At 36.8% G+C, this 22,468-nt stretch overlaps 1 protein-coding gene across 2 annotated transcripts in view; it reads right to left on the bottom strand.

Moving 5' to 3' along the window:
* Positions 1–22,468, bottom strand: part of ABCC4 (ATP binding cassette subfamily C member 4 (PEL blood group)) — a 151,492-nt gene that overhangs the window by 57,837 nt on the left and 71,187 nt on the right. For both annotated transcript variants that reach the window (XM_085215631.1, XM_085215630.1), the window contains exon 20: positions 7,080–7,159. In XM_085215631.1, the coding sequence (XP_085071757.1) occupies positions 7,080–7,159 (80 nt within the window). The remainder of the gene's footprint in view (positions 1–7,079; positions 7,160–22,468) is intronic.

Raw genomic sequence — 22,468 nt, 5'->3', positions numbered from 1 at the left:
CAGTCAATACTAAGTAATTATAAACCCTAAAATATTTTCAAAGTTACATTATATTCCCATACCAATTAGTTTTGTTCCTGAAATGATATCTGTTGCCTTGACACTAATACATAGAGAATGACGTGTGCACACAATGATTTTTTAAAAAATTTGACATATCAATGTAAATAGGAAAAAAAAATGAGGTGAGAAAAAGGATTTGGACTGATTTCATACAGCTGCTCTAGTGAGAACAGACCTGTAGCTTTCCCTAGAGAATTGAGGTCTGAGTAAGTAGGAAACCACCTATACAGACATGAACAATGAGAGTACCTATGCAGTTCATGTGATGCAAGAGAATTATCTTTAAATTCCAAGAAATATGATGATGGGCCCAGTGTAAAGGCCAGCCATAGTTTTGACATAGATGATCCCCACTGCTGGTCACCATCAAGAAGACTAATTGGCTGTTGAGATTTAACAATCAAGGCATTCAGCAACCAAGCAACAAAAGGTCAATAAAGGATTGCATTATTCAGTCAAGTGGCTATGCTAAACTTGCAGCTCCTGTATGTTGGTACTGGAGATACCTGTGCAAGTCAAGTCTCATTCTTCTTCCCCACCTCTTACAATGACATGGGCACGATAGACAGCTGTGGGGTTTTTTTTTTAGCATTGCAATATATAATTTCATTTGAATTCAAAAGAATAAATGCAAAACGGAAAGTATATACAAGTATCAAGTGGCTATATCAAAAATTAAAGTTAGCTTTCTACAATGTTAATTTCAACCTTTTCTGAAATTAGAGTTCAATGAAAAAAATAAACTGTCCTTTTATTTTCCTATTTTCCTTTTAGTTTTAATTGGCCTTTTGTTATGTACCAGCAGATGCACTGCAGCATACATCTCTGAATTTTAGTTTTACAGTGAAAGTTCAGTGAGATTTCAGCAGTCAACAAGTAACTTGCTTTAAAAAAAAAACAAAAAAGAAAACAAAAAACAAAGGAGAAGAAACTTATTTACTATTTAAACCTCTTCACACAGAGTCTTAGGATAAAATCATCATACAAAACTATCAGGATTCACTAAAAGGGAAACCCAAAGGTATCTCCAAGATACAGGACTGCTCTGTGTACCATGCTATAAAGAACTTGTGGACATTTAACACAGATTCTATCACAATTTTTTTTTTGGTCACATGTTTAGTGATTATATTTTGCACATGTGGAAGCAAATACACAAAGAATTATTCTTTAATGAGCACAAACATTTCCTGAAACCATCTCACATGCATACATACAAAACCTAACTAAACTGAAAGAAAAAGAAAACAAACCAAAAAAACCCCCCCAAAAAACAAAAAAAAAAACAACAACCCCACCTCTCACAGGAATCACAAAATAACAAAGTCATTGTTAAACTAAAAGATACTGGAATTCCTTTTACACACTTTCTCTGACACAATAAATCTTCACACAATAAAATGCAAGGGTCAGTGGTACCGAAACAAGTAACGGCAGTTCCACTCTTTTGCACATATGAAACCAAGTGACCCAAGCTATTATTCCAGTCTGAGGCACTTTTTGTTCCTAATATCCAGATGCAGCAGCTTTTTTTTTTTCCCTTTTCTTTCCTTTTTTTTTTTTAATAAAAAAAAGAAATGACTGTGGACACCTCCTTCACATTTTCCTTTTCTTCAGCATTTTCACTTCATAAAGCTGCAGTCAATGTGTTTTGTGTGTGGTGAGAAGGGAATGGCACATTCAGTGGTGGTCTCAGCCACAGCCTACATTGGTGGCTCAAGTAGTCTCAGGATTAGGTCTTTGTGTGTGATGAAAGGATATGAAAAGTCAGTTATTTAAACGCAGTCAAGCTGTTGATTTTGGGGAGGAAAAAGGTTTTGCAATTCACTTTTCCTCAATAAATCACTGCCCTTTTCCAAGGACAGCTGTAGATAGTTCACATGTTTACAGTGTTCTCCAAAAGCAAAACAAATCATGATTTTTTCCCCCCAATTCAACACGGGAAGAAATCAAAATTAAGGCGCTATTGCATGAAGTTACTTAAATTCACTAGAAACTGAAGCAGAAAATCATCTTTGTTAAAAGGTAATGAGATTACTGGAGAAAGGGTAAGAAAGTACAGGAAGAAAGAACAACTCTTTAAAATTTATCACTATAATGAACAGAAGAGCAGAAGTCTGATATATACTTCAGCGTCCAATAAATATTCTGTTTATAGACACAATTTGCAGTTAACAGCATATCACCTTGTGCACTCATCCTGCATTGATGAAGACCACATATCAAAGATGTTTAGCCTCTACAGATCTATCACAAATGAAAGCTCAGGTACTGAAAAGAAACATTTGATGAACCCCCAAAAATGCAGCATCCACACTACCAGCTACTTAGAATATCTGGGCCAATGAGCATAAAATACTACTGAATAGAATGGATTTCTAGTACTTTCTTGCAAAATTACTTTATTCTATTCTATTTCTTAGTTGATCCTCTCTCAAACAACTACGGAGTGTTTTATTAATGCTGCACTGAACTAGACATCATTAGCCATTTTAACCATATTTCAGATTCCAAGCCCCATACCTATCACTGAAACCTGCATCAACAGAGGTGAAGGCAGGAGGAGGAACAACAGCTGGTTAAAACGCTACAACATTATTTCAGAGAATAAGAAAATTTAGTCACAAAATCCCAGTCATTTTAAATGGTATTTGACTTCAGTTCAAACTTTCTTCCTTTAACTTATAAATATGATGATCAAGTTCATATAAAACAGAGAATGCATTTCTGCAATTATTTATATTTGGGTAGCTCTTGGAGGCTGCTGTCAGGCCTGCCTTCTGATTAAATTAAGAAATATATAAATAGAGTATACAGATCTAAATGAAGTAAGTGCTTCAATCATCTTAGAAGAATTTAAAGCACTGTAATGACCCTTACATAAGCAGTGACATACCTGAAGAGACTGCAAGATATGTAAAAATACGTAACTCAGAGAAGAAAAAAGAAAGGGAGATAGAGAACTGAGGCTGAGGAGGCTTACAGTACAGCGAGGGGTTAAAAATATGCACGCTCACTAGCAAAAATACATCACCATGGCCAAAAAGTTCATTTGGCTTTTTCACTATCTGAATCAAGCTATAAAAAATTAACATCTGATTTTACAAATATATTCCATGCTATATTTAGTAGAAATAAAAACTGTTGTAAAAAACATAACATTGCTTTTTAATTTTCGTAAAGAAGAGGTGGTTCAGAAACTTACGGCCAACCAGAATCCAGATCCTTTAGCAGGACAGGAGAGCGTACAATTTATTTTCTATGCTAATGAGTTCTGAATTGGACCACAAACATACCACTTAAGATATCTCAGTTAAATTACATAGCTTAGCTTTGGTTTCTTCTCTGTTTATATGCTTTGTGCTACTCAGTTCAACTGCTCTGTTCAACTCTACACAGCTGCATACACCATAAAAGTGTTTTCATAAAGGAGGCTTACTCTTGATTTATAAATCTTCTGAATGTGATGTCTTCTATGAATCGACAGTCAACTGCACAAACAGGACATTTCCTATTAGCTGTTAATGTCTTAAGTTATGATGAAACAATGAGTGCCTCCTCATGGTAAGGACCGCTTTCTGCCCATCTCTCTAAAGACAGGTACGCTATATTCTGATGCACTTAAACCCAAAGGAGGGAAGCTATAGACTGAGTGAGAGTTGCTGCTTTGGGAGCTATTGCAAAGCAGCATTCATAAAATCTAACTGGGTTTTCAGAAAAATGCACAAGATCTACAATGTATTTCTGAGCTGCCACAAACCTATTTTTTCTTTAACAACTAAATATACAGTAACCATCCACTGACTTGAACATGACTAACTGCTTCTTCTCCATTAATCTAATGGAAGATGCAAAAATTTTACTTCCTTTACTTTAAGGAATTAATTTTCATGCAGTATAGCTGTCTAGACTAATCATGCTCATTATGACTGTAGTGCAGTGTATAAATCTTATTAGGGACTCAAAAAGAACATTATCAACTTATAGCATTGCCTTTAAGTCTGCATTTAGTGTAATTACGACATTGTTAAAACTAGTATATTTTAATTATTAATCTGTAGGTACTGAAATGGGTTTGTATTGTAGCTTTTGAGTGCTCAATTAGAATTTGTTTATTTATATATAAATTTTACACTCACTTGCCAAAATAGTAAAGGGCTGCAATGCTTCACAATGATCCTAGTAATAACTCAGAAAAAAGAGCACTTCTTCAATGCAAATCCGCTCAAGAAAAGCTTCTACGCACAAAGTAAGATGAACCAGTTACTGCATTGTTTATTAAGTTTCACTTGATTCCTCCTGACAACCATTTAAACAATGAATGTTGGGAAATGTCTCTCAGAGAATCAGCGACAATGGCTGGGATCAGAGCTTTTATATTTAGCTAATACTGTTTTTAGAAAGGAGAAAATATTTCTTCCTGAAGGGATTATAGGAGGTCTTATAAAAGACACCTGCAAACAAAGCAAGCAACAAAAGATCTCTATCATAATTGATAACAGTTATCCTTTGTACAGATCTGCACTTCTTCAGAAATAAATATTATATCTTTGCTATTGAATTTCAAAAGACATCAACTAATCAATGAGCTTGCTGATCAAGAATAATAAGTTTTAGAAAACCTGACAAGAAGGAAGTGCTTATGTCTAATGGATAGCAGCCTATTATTAAACAACAGCAAGTTCCTAAGTTTTCTTCTCTGATATCAAAGGGTACATGCAAGCTTTCAAATTGTATTCATTTAATAGTGTACTGAACATACAACATCTTTGTTTTTGTTTTGAAAAGTTTTTGCTTAAAATACAAAATTTTGCATTTTAACTTCCCCCTCCCCTTTTTTTTTCCTCCTATTTTTGACAATTCCTTAGTAGCCTAGTTAAAAAAAAATTAAACAGCATCAGAGGAAACGTTTATAACATGTAGTTTACACTACAAGCTTTGAAGAAGAAAGCAATCACGTATAATGCAGTAGCTTCTACACCCTTTATTACAGACCAGTTCTATTTTGTAAGCATGTATTGCCTGGACTATGTGTACACTGGTCAAATAACTGGGCTTTCCAATTCCCCAGTTCTCATGTACTTTGCATACAGGTTACCTCCTTCCCCAGCTTGCATTTGGAACAAAGCAGTTGTCTTTCTCAGAATGAAAACTGCGTCATTCTCAAGATAATTTGCTTCAGGGTCTGCTCCGAAAAGGAAATATGAACAAGACCACACCAGCTTTGGGTCCCTTCTGTTTACATGGAGTTCTCTAGCATTTTCCCAGCAAATTTTGCATCCTCAGACAACCCCACATGCCTTAAAACCACATGCCAGGGCATGCAAAACACCCACTCAGTTTCTTGCTATAAACACATCACACAAGTGGGCTGCAACACAACCCTCACACTATTATATATGCACAGAACTAAGGAAAAAGGATAATCTTTTTATCTCAAGATTTAAGGCCCAGACGATGCTCTGGCCAAGAGTGGTGTGTAGTACAAACGTTGTCCAGTCTGCTGTAAAGAAGAGAAATGTGTGCAAACACAAACTCTTCTGCATTGCCTGGTCTAAGGGTCAAGGACTTCTGTGTAGAAAAAAATGGTTTTGACTTTGTGGAAGTAACCCCTATGTTAAAAGAGAAGAGGATGAGGATTGCACAACAGCCTGATGCCTGATCTTCCAGCCAAAAGGAAAGGCACTTATGTATTGTCCCAAGAGAGCTGAAATAAAGTATAATATTCTGTCTAAATGATTGTTAATAAGACTGAAGAAAATTTGGAATCTTTGTAAACTGTAGAAAATGGGTAATGTACTATAAAAAATGTTGATATTTCATTTTCAGGAAATAATTTATCAAGGCCTTTACAGAGGAATTTGAAGTCTTAATTGCTAAGAGCAACTCTCTCTCTCTCTCTCTCTCACACACACACACACACACACACACACCTACCCAAGAACAAAACAGCACTTGCTTTAATTGTCAGGTAAAGCACATTGCCCTCCTTTATTCCCCAAAATAGTATGGTGCACAATAAAGCTTGAAAAACAACTGCATATTTCAATTCTAAGGGCTTAACTAAAGCAGGATAGCTCTTTGGAATCTTTTGGGTTTTTTTCCCCTGTTCTCAAGTTCAGAATTTACAATGTAATTAGTCTGCTTTTATAAACCTGCAATGTCTTCGGCTTAATTTTAAAGAAGTCAAAGGAAAGTTGAAATCGTGATTGAGAGAGGAAGAAAAGTTAGCAATCACACCTTAATAAACATTTCTGATTGAAATATTACAGGGCTGATCCACTAAGTGGATCCAGAAGATCCACTAAGCCATTTCTTTTGTCTAGCTTCCATGACTCTGTGTTCTGTGATTCAAGTTACTTTGATATAGTACAATCAATCCTTTTGTTGCTTTATGCTTTTCAGGGAGTTTTGTAAGGAGGATTAACAGAAACTGCAACAGAAAAATTACCTTGGTGTCATATATAATCCTTTCATCATCATCGAAATCTCAGTGCTTTGTCCATCTTTTTTTGTCTGTAGTAACTTATTTCACTTGTTCCTATTAAGGCTATTATATTCACCTTATTACTACTAATCTTTTCTTTGTAAATAGCCACACCTATTTTAATCCAAAATGGTGTGGTAAGCATTTGATTCTTTGTGGAAGTAGACACATAATTAGGTTAATCTGTGCTATCTTTTCATGTGAGTTGATTGTTTCTTTACTATGGACATATTTCTTATAACAGCAATAAGCTTGCCAGATTGCTTGGAGGCAAATCAGGAGCAATTTACCAAGCATGTAGCTACTATGAGCTGAAATCCTGACATAATAGCAAGCTGTGTACAGCCACTCCTACCTGCCAGTTATTACTCATGTTAGCTTTTTACTGACATGCTGAATTTCAACCACACCTTTCTTTCACAAACAAGCACTTTCCTTAAACTACACTACATCTGTAATAAATAGTTCATTTTCACTGAAGCCAATGAGAATCTAAATTCGGAATGCAGCGTAGAAGCAAATGAATTACCTGCACAAAATCCAAAAATGTCAATGGAAGCAAGTCGTCCAGATGGCCAATATCTTTTGAGAAACGATTTAAGATTCTTCCTACAGAAGTTGAGTTGGAAAAGAAAAAGGAAAAAGAAAAGGTAAATATTGTTCCTTAAAAGATAAAAATACCTTAAACTATACTTAACAGTCAAGTTAACAGCTAGTATCTAAAAAGATACCTTTTGAAACCACCATGGAAGACCCCTTATAACCAGTGCAATGTATTTTGAGAAGAATACTTTTTAAGAAATGCTTTTATTCAAACGTAAAAGATTTACTACGAAGCTGATGTTGTTCTTTTCTGTCAGTTTAGGCTAATAGTTCAATAGAACATAAGAGGTGAAACTTTATATATTCAGTCTGTGCACATAAAGGGGATTGAAGTATCAGCACCCTAATAGAAGTTTCATCAGGTAACATCAGCCAGAATCTGCTTCTGGCTTTGAGTGAAATTCACTAGTGCATGCATGTCTTAGATAGATCACAGTTGATCTAACTGATCGTTTTTAGTATTTCTGTTCTCACTCCTCCTTTGTGAATCCAAACAGCAGGCATTTCTGAAATAAAATTCAAGGTAGATTTCTGTTTGTGCAGCTTTACGTTTAGATTTATTCAACACCTTGACAACACTGCTCTTCATTAAAACGAATAAAACAATTTTTAATCTGCTGTCACTGAAGCATTTACACTCTTCTATTTTCCCAAGTTCTACATGAGTGAAAAAAAAATCAGTAAGAGCAATAGTTCTTTAATAATTAAAGTCACAACACTGCCACCCATAAGTGGATTAGTATCTTTCTCTATTAATTGATACCTCGACTCTACAGGAAAGAAACTAAGCTAAGGATGGAAATCTGTCTGTTTTAGGGCGTGTAATGCCCATACATGCATTCACATTGCTTTTTTATCTACATATATCTTGATTCAATTATTACTTCTAACTGGTACAAACACATTCTCTGCATTGGCAACAAAAGACTTTTTTTCCCTTTACAAAGGAGCTCATTAAACTGAAAGTAGTTAAGTTTTAAGTTTCCATGGAGTGCACTGGAGACAAAATTCAGAGATAACGGCATAAACAGAAGCAACTTCTGTAGCAACCATCATTCTATTTTTCAGTTCATGGCCGTCTCAGAATTACAGATTTTGTTGCATTGTAACATTGATTTCTTTTTGAAAAGAATTTTCGTTCCACACCAACCATTATGCAAAACCCTCCTCAGGGCTGGGATATGACTCCAAAGATTCTATTGGCAAGCAGCTTGTTCTGCAGTACTCCAGACCAAAGGCAGTTATGTCAAACAACAACTTAGCATGAATCCTATTTTGGTGCACTACACATGCAGAGAAAGGGTATACAGCAGCACAAGATTCAGCAAAATATATTTCATAATATTTCTACTAGAAAAGGCAGCTAGTGATTTCACTTATTTCATGATTGGATTGATCCATAGAAGGAACTCCACGAAAACTTTTTCAAGTTTCCTTTTCCTTTGTCTACCTTACACTGGGATTTTGCCCATGGAAGAGTATGCACACCCTGCACACACATGCTTGAGATAAGACTTTTTAACATCTCTAAACACTGCATTCCAGGATATTTCCCAAAGATCCAAGACTTCATTGGTCACTGTCCACACAGGTGAAATGCTTCCTTTGGGCAAAGCTTTCCTTAGCAGCCTGTCCCAGAGAGCAGATGAGAGAAGGAACACAGCACAGTGGTTGGACTCAGGATACTGGCTTGCTTTTTCCATCTTTGCCTCTCATCACCTGAACTATCTTGTTATATGTTACAGAGCAAAGGGCAGAGAAAAGGGAAGTAGCAGCACCCAGCCTCTTGGTGAGACACTATCAGGGGTGCTGACAACAGCCTGGCCCTGTCCCACAGCCTGGAATCTGCGCCCAAATTCAGTCTTACAATCTTCCTTTACCTTTTAAACACAAATAAGTTTTATGTGCCATGGTTACAGAGGACTGTCAGCCTCATACAAACTGTCAGCTGCTCTGCAAAGAATCTCTAACAGAGCTACTGGTTGCAGCTGCCATGTTGCTGGCCGCCATGTTGTGGGACTACCCCACAGATATGGCACGGCACGGGTCACTACCAGCACCCCCAGGAAATGAGCAGTGCCTACCTCACCTCCATGTTCTGACCTGTGGAGGAGCATATCCTAACTTGTTCCTAGGAAAGTGCTGTGTTCATGCTCAAATTGGATGGTGAGGACAAGTCCTTAAGGGCTAGAGGAGAGAAACCAGCACAAAATGCTCACCGACTGTCAGAAGCATTTAACTCTTCTGTAGCTTCACTTCCAACAGGATCCTGGAATTCAGTTCTCATTTTTTTCCCTGCCTTAGATTTCTATTGAAGAAAGGCCAATTAAAGTTCCTCAAGGAGGAACTCTGCAGAGGTTGAGTTTGGGTTTGGGCAAGTTTTTTCGGAAGCTGTGACTATTCTCAATGATTTCCTGAAGTTTCATTTTTGTAACTAAGAATTTCAGGCTGCAAGCATGATCCATATCAGTGCTTCTAGCTGGTAAGAAAGCAACACAGACATAAATGAGAAGTGCATAATGCTTGCATTCATCCTTAACACCAGGGGAGGTTGTGACAATGTTCTCTTTTACAGCAATACCTGGTAAAGCTGTTTGAGGAGTATGGTTACAATATTTCTCTGATCTTCCACTCTCTTCCATATATCCACTAACAACCAATTACTCAAATTTCCCTGAGTAATTAAGTTTCTCATTAATTGCCAAAACTGTATTTTTGGCAATTGCCTTTAAGCACTGTTACATTTAACAATTTCATTCAGTGCTTCCACAGACTACGTTTTGACAGAGCTACAAGCTGCCACTAGGAAAGCGGAAATTACTCTGACGTTATCAATAAAACATGAAAACATCTTTTAATCTGCCTAATCCTCTTTAGAATGTAAATACAGTAATTCTGTAAAATGACATGAACTAAAATACGAGTGAGCAGAAGAAATGGTATATAAAAGACTTAACTTGAGAACAGTGGAACCTTTTACAGTCCACCTCATACAATTACAGCAATTTAAACACTGGGGAAATGATGCAGCTGGTTCACAAATAAGTACTGAGATGAATCTTTGGCAGCAGAATGTTATTGCTTTAGAATTTTCAAGTTACTGGAAAAAAGTTGTCCGTGGTCTATTTAGTGTTTGCATATAGTAATTCCAGAAAACAGCACATGAAGTCATTAAGATTAAAAAAATGCCCTGCTTCTTGCTAAGAGGTCTCTTTCTCTCATAATGCTACTGTTATTCCAGTGACTACTTTCAGTGACTTCGAAAAGGAAGCAACATAGTTCTATTTTTGTGATGCTGGTTTTCAGTAACATTACCCTGTTGACTGCTTAAGAGAAGACACAGGCCCTGAAGATTTATTTCAGATCCTGTTCATAAAGATATAACTGAACTGGCATTTTATTCAGCGTGTTCAGCACAGAAGGCAGCACAGTAACCCACTAAAGCAAGCAAATTCCAGCACCAGATAGCAAAGAGCAGACTAGCTCCAAGCAGAAGTGCGATACTTTGGAAACATCCACAAAATGCCCTGTAGCCATCATGATGTTGCACTGAGAACGACTGCTAAATTTACAAGGATGTCTGCAAGTAAATGAGGTCTATTTTGCAAGGTATGGAGAAACAACTGTCTCCACTTATGGGAAGCACAGCAAATCAGTGGCTTAGTTATGCATTATTAACCATGCAAGAGAAAACCTTCCAGATATGAAAATAACAGTAGTCATTTTCAGTCAGGATTCAAAACGCTTACAGTTATTACTACAGTTTCTACCTGCATTTGCAAAGCTGGCTTTTAGAGATGGCTCTTTAGACTAAAGAAACTGTTGCACCTGCTATTCAGGAAGGACAAGGTTTGTACAACATATACTAAAACAAAATACAATTTCCCCTCCAAAGCTTCTAACATCCCGCTCTTCCAAATTCAGACTATCAACATCACCATACAATACCTAACACTTAAAAAAGACGACATACGTTGTGAGCATTTCTGTGATACAGACAGATGCTGAGAGACAGTATTTCTTACACCTAATCAATTCACAAATATCTTCCAAGCTCACCTAATGCCTGTTCCTTTTATTGATATCACTGAAATTCAGTTCAAGTTTCAAAAGGAAAAAGGAAATACTAAATACAGAACTTGCAAGGCAATTGAAATTTCATGAAAAGGCTACAGGAAAAAAAACCTCTTGAAAACAACAACACAAGAACTGAGCATGCTGATGTTACAACAGCACCCAGATTTGCAAATACAATCTGGTGCTTTAATCATTCTCAAGCTCCCACTTAGCGTGCTGTGTCAGTAGTGAGCTGCAGAAGGGAACGTGCTCTTTTCAACAATTCCATGTTTGTTTTTACATCAAGTAACTTAATCAAAACACACACTGTTGTTAAATTTTTTCCTTAGTAATTAAATAGCTATTCAATGCCAATTAATCATCGTTAAATAAAAGTCTGTCACCAAAGTGCTATGTACACATTTGAGACTATTTAATGGTCAAATACTTGGCAGTATCAAAGTTAAATAATGATTCATTAAACCTCCTCCACTACACAATAGTTAGGCTAAACTTGAAGTGAAAGAATCAAACTCTTTTGTTCTCCATGAAAAAGGCATCTAACCTCAGAATGTGATACTTTTTACTTACAAACTCTGTAGATTGCTTTAATTGCACGAATCAGAATGTGTTCAGGTGCGACAGACTCACTTTGCTTCTGCAGGTGCTTACTGATACTTTGGAATTGATGTTCAAACCTATCATCCAAATAATGAAAACACTTGACAGTGTACCACACCTACTTCAAATGTTTATACATACTTTATGATGAAAGAAATATAATCCAAATTGAATCAACACTTGTGATGTAAACACCAGAAAAGAAGAGGATTTTTTTTTTTTTTTTTAATAAGAAATGAGGATCTTCCACAGGACCAACCAAATGCCACCAATAGCATTCAATATTGCAAAACATAAATTCCAAGGGTCAAGGACTCCAAGAGCTGCTGCACATTATTTCTAAATGTATTTGGCATTTCTAGTATCCTTTGTTGGCCACTGCATTCACTGAAATATTTCTCTGTAACAGAATAAAGCAGACATAGATTTTACATGCCTTGCAAAGAACTCACTCTTTCTACCCGCTCGCTTCACCATACATTGCAGAAATACTTTGTTACTCCTCTAGTCCACTGATTGGCTTCTTCAGAAAATACAGGTTTTAAGGAGAAGGCCCTTCTGGGGACAGAAAGCTTTTTCTTCTTGTGTGCGTGTGAGCCTGCACAGCTGTGCACGCTTAGAACTTCTTCCTCTACCCTCACAAATGAGGCTAATCCTCAATCCAGACAATTTTAAACTCCTCTCACTTTAGTCGAATACACAGTTTATTATTAAATGCTGCTTTACTTAACCTAAACAACTCCATAGCAACTGGGATAACTATAATTCTCACGTACAAGAACACTGCACTTACTAGGGGAAAAAGTCTTCAAAATCCCTTTAACAGTGAAGACATGGATGCTCCCCCCACCATCTGGTCTCCATGAAGAAAAGGTAACAAATTAAACATCATCATCTCCCACTCCCCACTGCAAACTAGTAGAAACATGTCTGAAAGCAAGTTGTACCGTTAGGAATTGATTCAATAAGCTACTTAATCATATACGTAGAAATAATGAAAGCAACCTTAAGTGCAGCTGCACATTTGCCCCAAGCCAGTTGTGCCACAGAAACATTCTCCTGGTTTAAGACAACTTTAATTTGGAGGAACTCCACTTTGTTGCAACCCGCTTTCATCAGCAAGGAGAAAGCCCTGCGTATCACATCCTGCTGACAGTATGCTCCAGGTCCTGCTGGAAAGAGGATGCAGAGCGTAGGCACGAGCACAGGGACCATGTTACTGCACTGTCATCATTCACCGTCCTGGGGAAACGCACCATGACAGACCACACTGAAGTTTTTGACAAGGTGAGCTACAGGTAAAGGTGTTAACTTCCCCTAAAGAGAGAAGTAATCTACTTAAACAGCCCAAATTACAGATTATAAAGCCAAAGTAATTTTCTACAAACACGTGGCAGTACAATAATGCTCAGACATTGCCTGAGCATGTAATAACATAATAACATAATACTCAAAGGTGAAAATAAAAGGAATAACTGCACAGAACTGGCTATGCTTAAACATATATCCATTCAGCTACACTGAACAATTTTTCCCTTTCTGTCAGTGGGATAAATCAACAGCTCCACACATACTGTGCTGTGACTGGTAAGTCTGTGCCCATGCTCACTTCTCACTCACACACACACACACACACACACACAAACACACATGGAAAAAAATACTGTGGCTACAAGCAGCCTTCCATTCGATCAAAGCTGTGACAAAAGTGGATTGTCCATATCAAATGTTGGCAGCAAGCAGACATTACATCAACCTTGTAAAATACAACTATGAAATCAACAAAGTAATTAAAGATGGATTACTGTCTTTGAAAGGAATTGTAAGTTTGTGAAATATTTCTTCAGAAAGAAATCTGGAAATGCATCTCCTACATAGCTGTCAATTACTGATCTACTCTGGCTTTTCTTCCATATTTCTACAAAGAAACGTCAATAGGTCTGTTATCTTTTTTTAATATATGTTTAGCACCACACATCCACATAACTGCCACATACAGCATTACTGTCTTCCCTACAGGCATCCTATAAATATAAATAAGAAATGCTATCCCATTTTTTTCTTTAGCAGCCTGAAACTGACAGCAATATTATCACTTTCTTAGACATTTGCAAATAGGCACAGTGGTGCAGGGCCAAAATATGCTGAGATCATAATATCTGTTTATCTAAACTGCCAGCATGTAATAAATTCAGGTGGGATGCTTTCTATCCAAATTAATTTACAACTTGAAAAGGACTTTTTACACAAATGCCGTCAAACAGGAAAACAGCTGGGAAATGGGAAGAAAATGTGAATGCTGTGTTTGATCTTATTTTTAAGTGTAGGATTTAAAGACGAAAGGATAACTATTGATGATGATAAGAATGAAAAACAGGTTTCTGTGTACATAATTTCTATTTTTACTGATGATGGAGATGTCTGTTACCTATCATAAACATAATGATCCCAAGCATACAGATTACAATCCATCAGTTTAGCTCAGGACTCCACCAACCTACCGACTAGAACTGCCTTGCTTGTAGGAAACCAGAAAAGATCAGTGCTCCATGCAAGTCCCGCTTGTCCCTTCCTTAAATTGAATGGGATTGTTAATTTCCCTCTTTCAATGTGGCCAGAGATGCATTAATATTACTCTCAGTTATCACCAATCAAAGTCTCCCCAGTTAAGATACAGTGGAGAAAGCATATGTAAATTCTTCATTATAAACAACCTGTAACCTTCCTTCATTCTACAACTGCTTCCATGAGAAGTTTCCAAATGCTTCCTGCATACCATTCGCTTTTCATATTATATATCATTGCCATCTAAACGCATTAGCTGTAATTTCAGAATTTGTAACAGAATCAAAGATACTTTTACTTCAGTTGCTACATTAGGTGCACTTAGGTCGTCATAAGTGAAACATTTATTTATTTTACAAAAACAAGGTAGATCTAGGGTAATATATCAATAAGCAATTTCAAAAAATATTGATCAGCGTAATACAACGTCCTATAACAATAACTAGCATTCACAGATTTATCTTTATTAGCTTATTGTGAAAGAAAGTATTGGAGTCAATTAGAAACAACGAAAAAAGTTAGAGGCTCTATAGCAAAGTTAATCAAAGTTAGAGGGTAAAACTTTGCTATAGAGCCAGAAGTTCGTTGTTTCTAATTGACTCCAATACTTTCTTTCACAATAAGCTAATAAAGATAAATGGAAGTGGATGTCTAATGTGGCACAAATTGCCTCCTGCCTCATTGTAACACTAAATCTTTCATATATGATCTGTGATGAAGATTGTTCAAAGTTCTAACAATATACAACTTTGGAGTTATTTTTTGTTTTCCTGAGTTTTATGGATGAAATCCATACTTAAACATACTGAAAAAAATAGAAACTAAACCTACTCTAACATACTATCAAAAACACATAAAAGCACAACTTAATTTCTACCATGTAATGCAAAATAAACACCACCACAATGCACAAGCCCAACTGAATTTAAAAAGTGTATTTATAAGAAGGAGTATAAGAGGTGACACAGGCCTCCATCCCCTCCTGAAAAAAAAAAAAAAAAAAAAGGCAACCCCTTGCAACATTTATTCTAAGACCAGGTGTTAAGTTGTATTCTATCTACCCAATTTTCTGTTGATTTACATCACTTTATTCTACTCCAGATGTAAAGTTATCTATTTTATCTTCCCACTCATAAAGCATCACTGTAATAGAAACCTGAAAGAGTATATATATGAAATATAGGCTTACACTGGATTTTTACAGGCTACATCATTAAACCACAAACACCCAGTTGTTAAAGAATATAGTGTAGCATAGCTCTGTGCTCTCCTATAAAACCATATGCCCCAACTGTTGTTTTGCTGCTATTTTGAGGCAAGGAGAAGAGTTTCAAGTGAGTTCAACCAAACACTACAGATCAGGACAAACTGATGGATCTGAAGACTGCTGTTGCTCATATTTTTATGTGACAAGAGGAATGTTGCTCTTAGAGATCTGGTGGTCATACATCAGTATGCATCTGTATAAGAATTAAAACAAAAAGGCGAAAATACATCACATTTTTGGTAAGGTTTTCTAACATTAAATGGAGTTCTTCCTGTGCTACTTATGTCATCAAGACTGGTTTCAGAATAGGCCTTAAATAATGTATTCCAGAAAAATCTCAGGAAAAAGAATATCACATAGCTCCATATGAGCAAATATGCTCATATCTACTCTTTTTTTTTTTTTTTTAACCAATCTTTACTTTTCCTAGGCACTGAAGCTAGAATGGCTAAATCAAAATTCCAGCCTAAGACATCAATAACCAAGACACTGAATATAAAGCTTCTCCCTCCTTAAATTTTCATCTGAAATTGCTATGTGGCAGATGCAATGACCACAAAGAAGACAAGTATTATCTTATATTTTATCAATCAGATGTAATCAGATCACCTCCTAGATATTGAAGAGAACGCACTCTGTCTGTTTGATCCCATGGAAGATAATTCCATACAGACTATTGTGAAAGCTATGACAAGACTTCTGGCCTCTATCTAGTCCATCCATGTTGGAGTACAACGTCTTTGGGCAGCTCAAAGAGCAAAGCCATTTTACATCCTCATCAGACTTTGAAAACACTCGTCTTCTGCTTGGCACATTACTTCGGTTCAATCATTTTCTTCTCTTTAGCTTCAGTTTTTTTCTCCTTCTCTGTTCTTCCGGAAAATGGGAACTGTTTGGCAAGATTCTCTCTAAAGTCCATCCCATCCATTCATACGCACTTTATGAAAATACCATTTCTTTTTAAGAACTCAAACCACAAAAGAGCCACTGCAACAACCCAGGTTTGGCTAGACAGAAATCACAACAGATAACATCAGGTAAAAATCAGAACAGTATTTATTTTAGTTTGCTGTGCAAATAATTGAAGCATTTGCTTTTAAAGTTTTCTGTGTGTGTTTAAAAAAAAAAAAAAAAAAAAAAAAAAGGACATCATCTCCATGAACTTAAAAATTTTGCTTCAATTTAGGGCATTTTAAACCACATCTTAGAGCAAAACCTCCTCTGGTCTCTTCCGTCAAAGCTGTTCTGCCTTTGGATGAATCAGTGAGTAAGTATGGCACCGGAAGAAGGCAAATGAGTGTTTGCCTGAAGGCTACAGCAATCAGCATGGGAAGGACTTCAGCTGGATTCAAATCCCTTTTTATTTTTGCCTAATTTGGGGCATGGAATGAATCCTTTCCCGAGGACTGGGCTGTAGGGGAAAAGGAGGGATGACTTCACCTCCTCTTCAGTTTTGTGATTGGCATCAAATTCCCCTTGCAAATCTGGCCTCAGAAGCAACCAAAAATCTTTTGTCTCAGAAGAGCTGAAGGCAACAACCACATCCTAACAATTTTCTTCAAGCAAGAATGCTGTCCAAAGGAATCTAGATATAGTCTGGCAATGCATTTCTTTGGGCCATCAGCTTCCGGCGGAAAAAAAAAAATCACTGTAAACTTCTTTACAGCCTAAACTATAATTAACAACACTGAAATGGAAATGTGGGTTATAATATACATTCAAATAAGAAAAAAGCAAAATATGACCTCTTCTCTTCCGTATATTAGATTCATTACATTTTTAAAAAGTAATTTTAATAATTAAATGCAGAGAATTGTGAAAAGTTGCATGGCACGGTATATAACTTTACCCCCTCTACTGGGCAACTATTAGAAAGCTTCACCTGAAAAATAATAAAAAAAATATACTAGAAGCAAGTAGCTACAAGTGATGACTATGCTAAAACACCAGTGGTATATAAATCAAATAAACTTTAATGTTCATATAAATGTATACCTTATGCTCCTTCTCGTAGATTTCTTGACCACTGAATGTTGGGAGTATTTCACTTAAGTCTGCAGCTTAAATAATTAAAAAAACATATGTTTACAGTTGCATTGCTTAAAACTAACGAACAATCTAGTAAGGCCCTAAAACATTCAATTTTGACGCCTTTTAAATAATAAGAAACAAACAAAGAACAGCAAACCAGCATACACTAACAGCAACTTTTCTGCACTTTTCTGTAAGCAAAGAATTTCACACACATCAAGGAGAAAAAGATGACTTCTCTGAATAGTCATTCAAGCAAAAGTGAATACAATTTACAATCTATTTTGTCTTTGTTCAATTCAAAGATAGACTTTAACATGAAGCTCTGATTTACAGCTGTCCAGCAGCATAAACACTTAAATAAATAAATAGGCAAAAGCAGAAGAGTGTAGTCTGTAACAATGGACTTTGAGAATGTTATCATTTGTTATTTGCATGACAGAAACTCCCAAAAGGGGATTAATATATCTGAAGTGGGAGTCAAAGCCACTAGGCTGGACAACCGCATAGCCAGCTGCATGCCCTTCCCTCAAGATTTTGTTGCATCAGTGAAGGGAAACCAACACAATTGGCTGTAAAAGGAACAAAGAGCCAAGGGAAGATGCAGCAGTAAGCTGGAACATAAAGTTGCAAGACAAGATGTGCACCTTTTTTTTTCTTTTAAATACGGGAAAACAAAGGAACGAGGGAATGAATTAGTTTCCCTACTCATACCTTTAACTAGTCTCCGTTTATAGATATACTGTGGTTACAGTGATACTGGTATTCTTGAGAGATTATTTTAAGGAAGGAGAGCCAGCTCGTGGATGAACTCTGCTGCACAGGGAGCAGGAAGTTACAAAGATGTAAGCATGAAAGATAAGCAGACAAAAACGATGACAGAGGGTGGAAGACACACAGGAATGTGCAAAACAGCTGCAGTTACCATGTGCAGAAATAGTAAAAGCTCTGCAGGAGCACTGGGCTAATGCTTAAATGAAGCTGCAATCTTTCTACACCTCCTGGTAGGCTCCTCAAAATACACTGAGGCTGTAAGATCAAGAATGAGCTTTCTCTCCATCTGGCCCTGGGGAGGAGCTGCAAGACAGCCTTGTCAAAAGACTAGCTGGTACTAAGTCACAGAAGCTGCCAAATCTGGCACATTTAGGTACTGTGAGACTTTTGCACATATTGATTTGAATTTTCATCCTGTGCAGATTTGACTGTTTGCATGTTCACTCTCCTTCAACTTCTGTTTCATTTACTGTATATCCGTTCTCTGACTTTCCTCTTCTCCACCTTTCCTCAACATTTATTATTCTATTTCTCCTCACCACAGCACGGCACAAGTTGTTGGACATAAACAAGCATACTTTAGAAGACAACACCAACCCAAGCACAACACAGGCATGAAGCCTGGTGAAGCGAGATAAAGGCTAAGAAACGTGGATGGGGAAGATATACTGAGGTAGTGGAGAGAGAAGACTTGGTCAAAGAAACAGCTGAGAAAAATAACCCAACCTGGACCTTATGGCATTGACTCAAATGGGACAAACAAATGGGAAGGTGAACAAAAGGTGGCCACAACACTTTAAGCAGAACAGTGCCTGAATTAATGTTCTGGAAATGCAATGTGACAAAACCAGCCATATAGGGAAACTGCAACAGCTATGTGAGTCATACAAGGAACAGGAAGGATGTTTTACACTGAAAAACATGAGAAATCCTTAGAGCAAATGAGATATCAGGTTGTGAAATAGTTCCCAAATTAAAACTGTGAAAGTCACAATGCTACTGTCACCCAAAGTAAGATTGCAAAATACATTCATAAGATACTACATAGCTATAAATCAGTTGATATATACTGACTACTCAGAAGGTTATACATAGATAGATGAGGCAAGAGTTGCAATCAGTTCAGAGATGCCTTTAGAGAACGGTGCAGCGGATCTGAGTTACCTCTTGCACTGAACTGCTCTTAAAGAAGCACATCTCACTCCACTAACTGCAAAATTGTAGGGGTTGGTTGTGTCTAAAGCTGTGCTTTCAGAGTATACTCTGATGAGTTCCCTTAATTTCATTCACACATGGTCTTCAGCTTTCACAAGGCTGATTAAGATTTTAGGTAGAAGAACTCTCATCTCAGCAAAATCTTCCTTCTTCCTTCAAAACAAACACATCTGTCTTTGGGTCTAAACAGTTCACTTCTCACTTATTTATGCATTCATTTTGTTTCTCTGACAATTTTCATAATAAAGAGGGTTTTGTTGTTGTTGTTGTTTGTTTTAAAACAGAACCGTATCTGCTGAAACTCTGTCAGATCCACTACAATGAAAGGAAGTTTCAGAATTGCAAGGAACTGGACCCCTCACTGCAAGGAAGACATTTATGCCTTGGAGTGGGTTCAAAGAAGGGCAACAAAGCTGGTGAGGGGTCTGGAGCACAAGCTGAAGGAGCTGGGATTGTTCAGTCTGGAGGAGGCTCAGGGGAGACCATATCGGTCTCTATAACTACCTGAAGGGAAGCTGTAGTGAGCCGGGGGTTGGCCTCTTCTCTCGTCTAACTGGTGATAGAACTAGAGGAAATGGCTTCAAACTGCGCAAAGGGAGATTTAGGCTGGACGTTAGGAAATACTACTTCTCTGAAAGAGAATGGAATTGGCTGCCCAGGGAGGTGGTGGAGTCACCGACCCTGGAGGCGTTCAAGGAACATTTGGATTTTGTTTGAAGGACATGGTTTAGTGAGATCTATTGGTGATGGGTGGATGGTTGGAATGGTGGATGATCTTGAAGGCCTTTTCCAACCTTGGTGATTGTGTGATTCTGTGAACTAAAAGAGCATTAACTAAAACAAGCATACTTACTTTTCAGCTGTCTATATCTAATCTATATAACACCATAAAATTCCCTCATGTAACTTACAGTTGTATTTTGGAACCACAGATTTTGCTAATAGTTACTGATCATAATCTAATCCTAGAGGAGAAGCTGTTATTCTGAATTTAATATGGCATTAACAAATATCTCTGATAAAGCTGAATTAAAATGGAAAAATACACATATAATAAAATTAAATTACAGAAAAATCTCTTTGATTCCTTTTCCTCTTCACATAACCGCATAACCAATAACTGCATAACCAGGAAACTTGATCCTGGATCAGTTTGTGGGTACACTGTTAAAAATACGAAGCAGAAGTGTAACTAACAACAACAAAAAAACCTACTATGGAAGGCAAGGTTGTGTCAATATCACAACCATCATTAATATTACAAAGCATTAACTACTAAAAGATAGTACTACAGATATTCAATTGTAATATTTAGAGAACAAACGTTGACTCTAATAGTTCTCAAAACGTAGCTTAATTTTAGAATGCATATGAACAGCATCCAATACATTTTTTCATCACAGTTGAATCGTATTTACAACGCCTCTTAGCTTTCAGAATGTCTATTTTGTCCTTGACTGACTCCAGAGAGGAAGTCCTTAAAGAGCAATTCACATTCCAAATATGAAAATTCAATTTCTAAAGTTCCTAGCAGCCAACTATACAGTGGTCATGTTTTCAAGAAAAGATTTCAAACAACTTTAAGCATTTGGATCATTCCAGAATCCTTTAGGATCTTCTGGACAACAGCATTGTTTTTGTTTTCAATATTCTGCATTTTTTTCAAAGAAAATCCAGGGAAACTTCCTGACATCAAGGTTTTGTACACTTTCGGGATTTTTTCTGCAAAACTGCCATCATTAGTCACTGTCACAATTAGTGTAGAAAATTATGGTTTTGTGAAACCTAAGTCACTGATACAGCACATGATCCATGTGGTGAGGTCTATTCCCCTTTACAAAAGACACTTTACTTCAGCATGGCACCACCCTCAAACCTGCAGAGGTCTGTCCACAACGCACCACCCTGGAAGGATGTGGACCTAAATTATATCAAGACATTATGAATTACCTGAACTAAAAATCCAAATTAATATTGAAAACATGACCTCAGATATGCTGTAAAATAATATTAATAACATGCATCAGCTTGCATCGGTCACATTCTCTCTTCTCTCCTCAGTGCATTCAGACCCCATAATGACCATTTGGTTCAGAAAAGAGATCCCAGAAGAACTGAAAGGTTCTGACATCAGAGAATTCAAACTGAATTTGAATCCCATTGAGAAGATATGACTCATCTCCGAGGTTTAAATTAGATTATCAACAAAGTGAAGCAGCACAGTAAATCTACAATAATAGATGAATGCCTACAGGAAAATAATTTTTGCCCCTAGTGGCAGATGCTTGAACTTTAAAGGATCTGAGACTAAGCTTTTTGTATAAGCCTTCCTGATGTAAAGCAATTGAAATAATTTCTTTAGTTTGTCCAGCTTTGCTCCATATGCCACATGGAAACAATGTCTAAACCCTGTAAAAGAAAATATATTGTCACTTCTAAACCAATTGAGGATCAAACAATTTACAGAAACCAAGACTTATTTTGCTGACAATTAAGCTCTATCACCAAGACTTGAGATTCAATGAAATTTGACAATTGTGAAGAAAGAGGCTTTTGTCTAAGTAAGTCTGAAGCATTTGGAAGAATCAACAGAAAATCAGAAAACTGAATTAGATGTTAGTATGAGAGCCTTTGAGGATAGTCTAGAATTCAGTAATTAAACTGCCTTCTTTGCTTTGCTCTGTTTCCTCTCTGAATTGCTTTTGGTATTACAGCAGAAATAGAAATATAGGCTGATTTGGACTAGGGAGCAAGTATGTTACCCATCACACTTCCTCTTAGATCAA

The sequence above is a fragment of the Meleagris gallopavo genome, chromosome 1, assembly GCF_905368555.1.
Source record: "Meleagris gallopavo chromosome 1, MGAL_WU_HG_1.1, whole genome shotgun sequence".
NCBI lineage: Eukaryota > Metazoa > Chordata > Aves > Galliformes > Phasianidae > Meleagris > Meleagris gallopavo.
The sequence above is the reverse complement of the archived record's forward strand: the minus strand, read 5'-3'. Positions and strand labels throughout refer to the sequence as shown.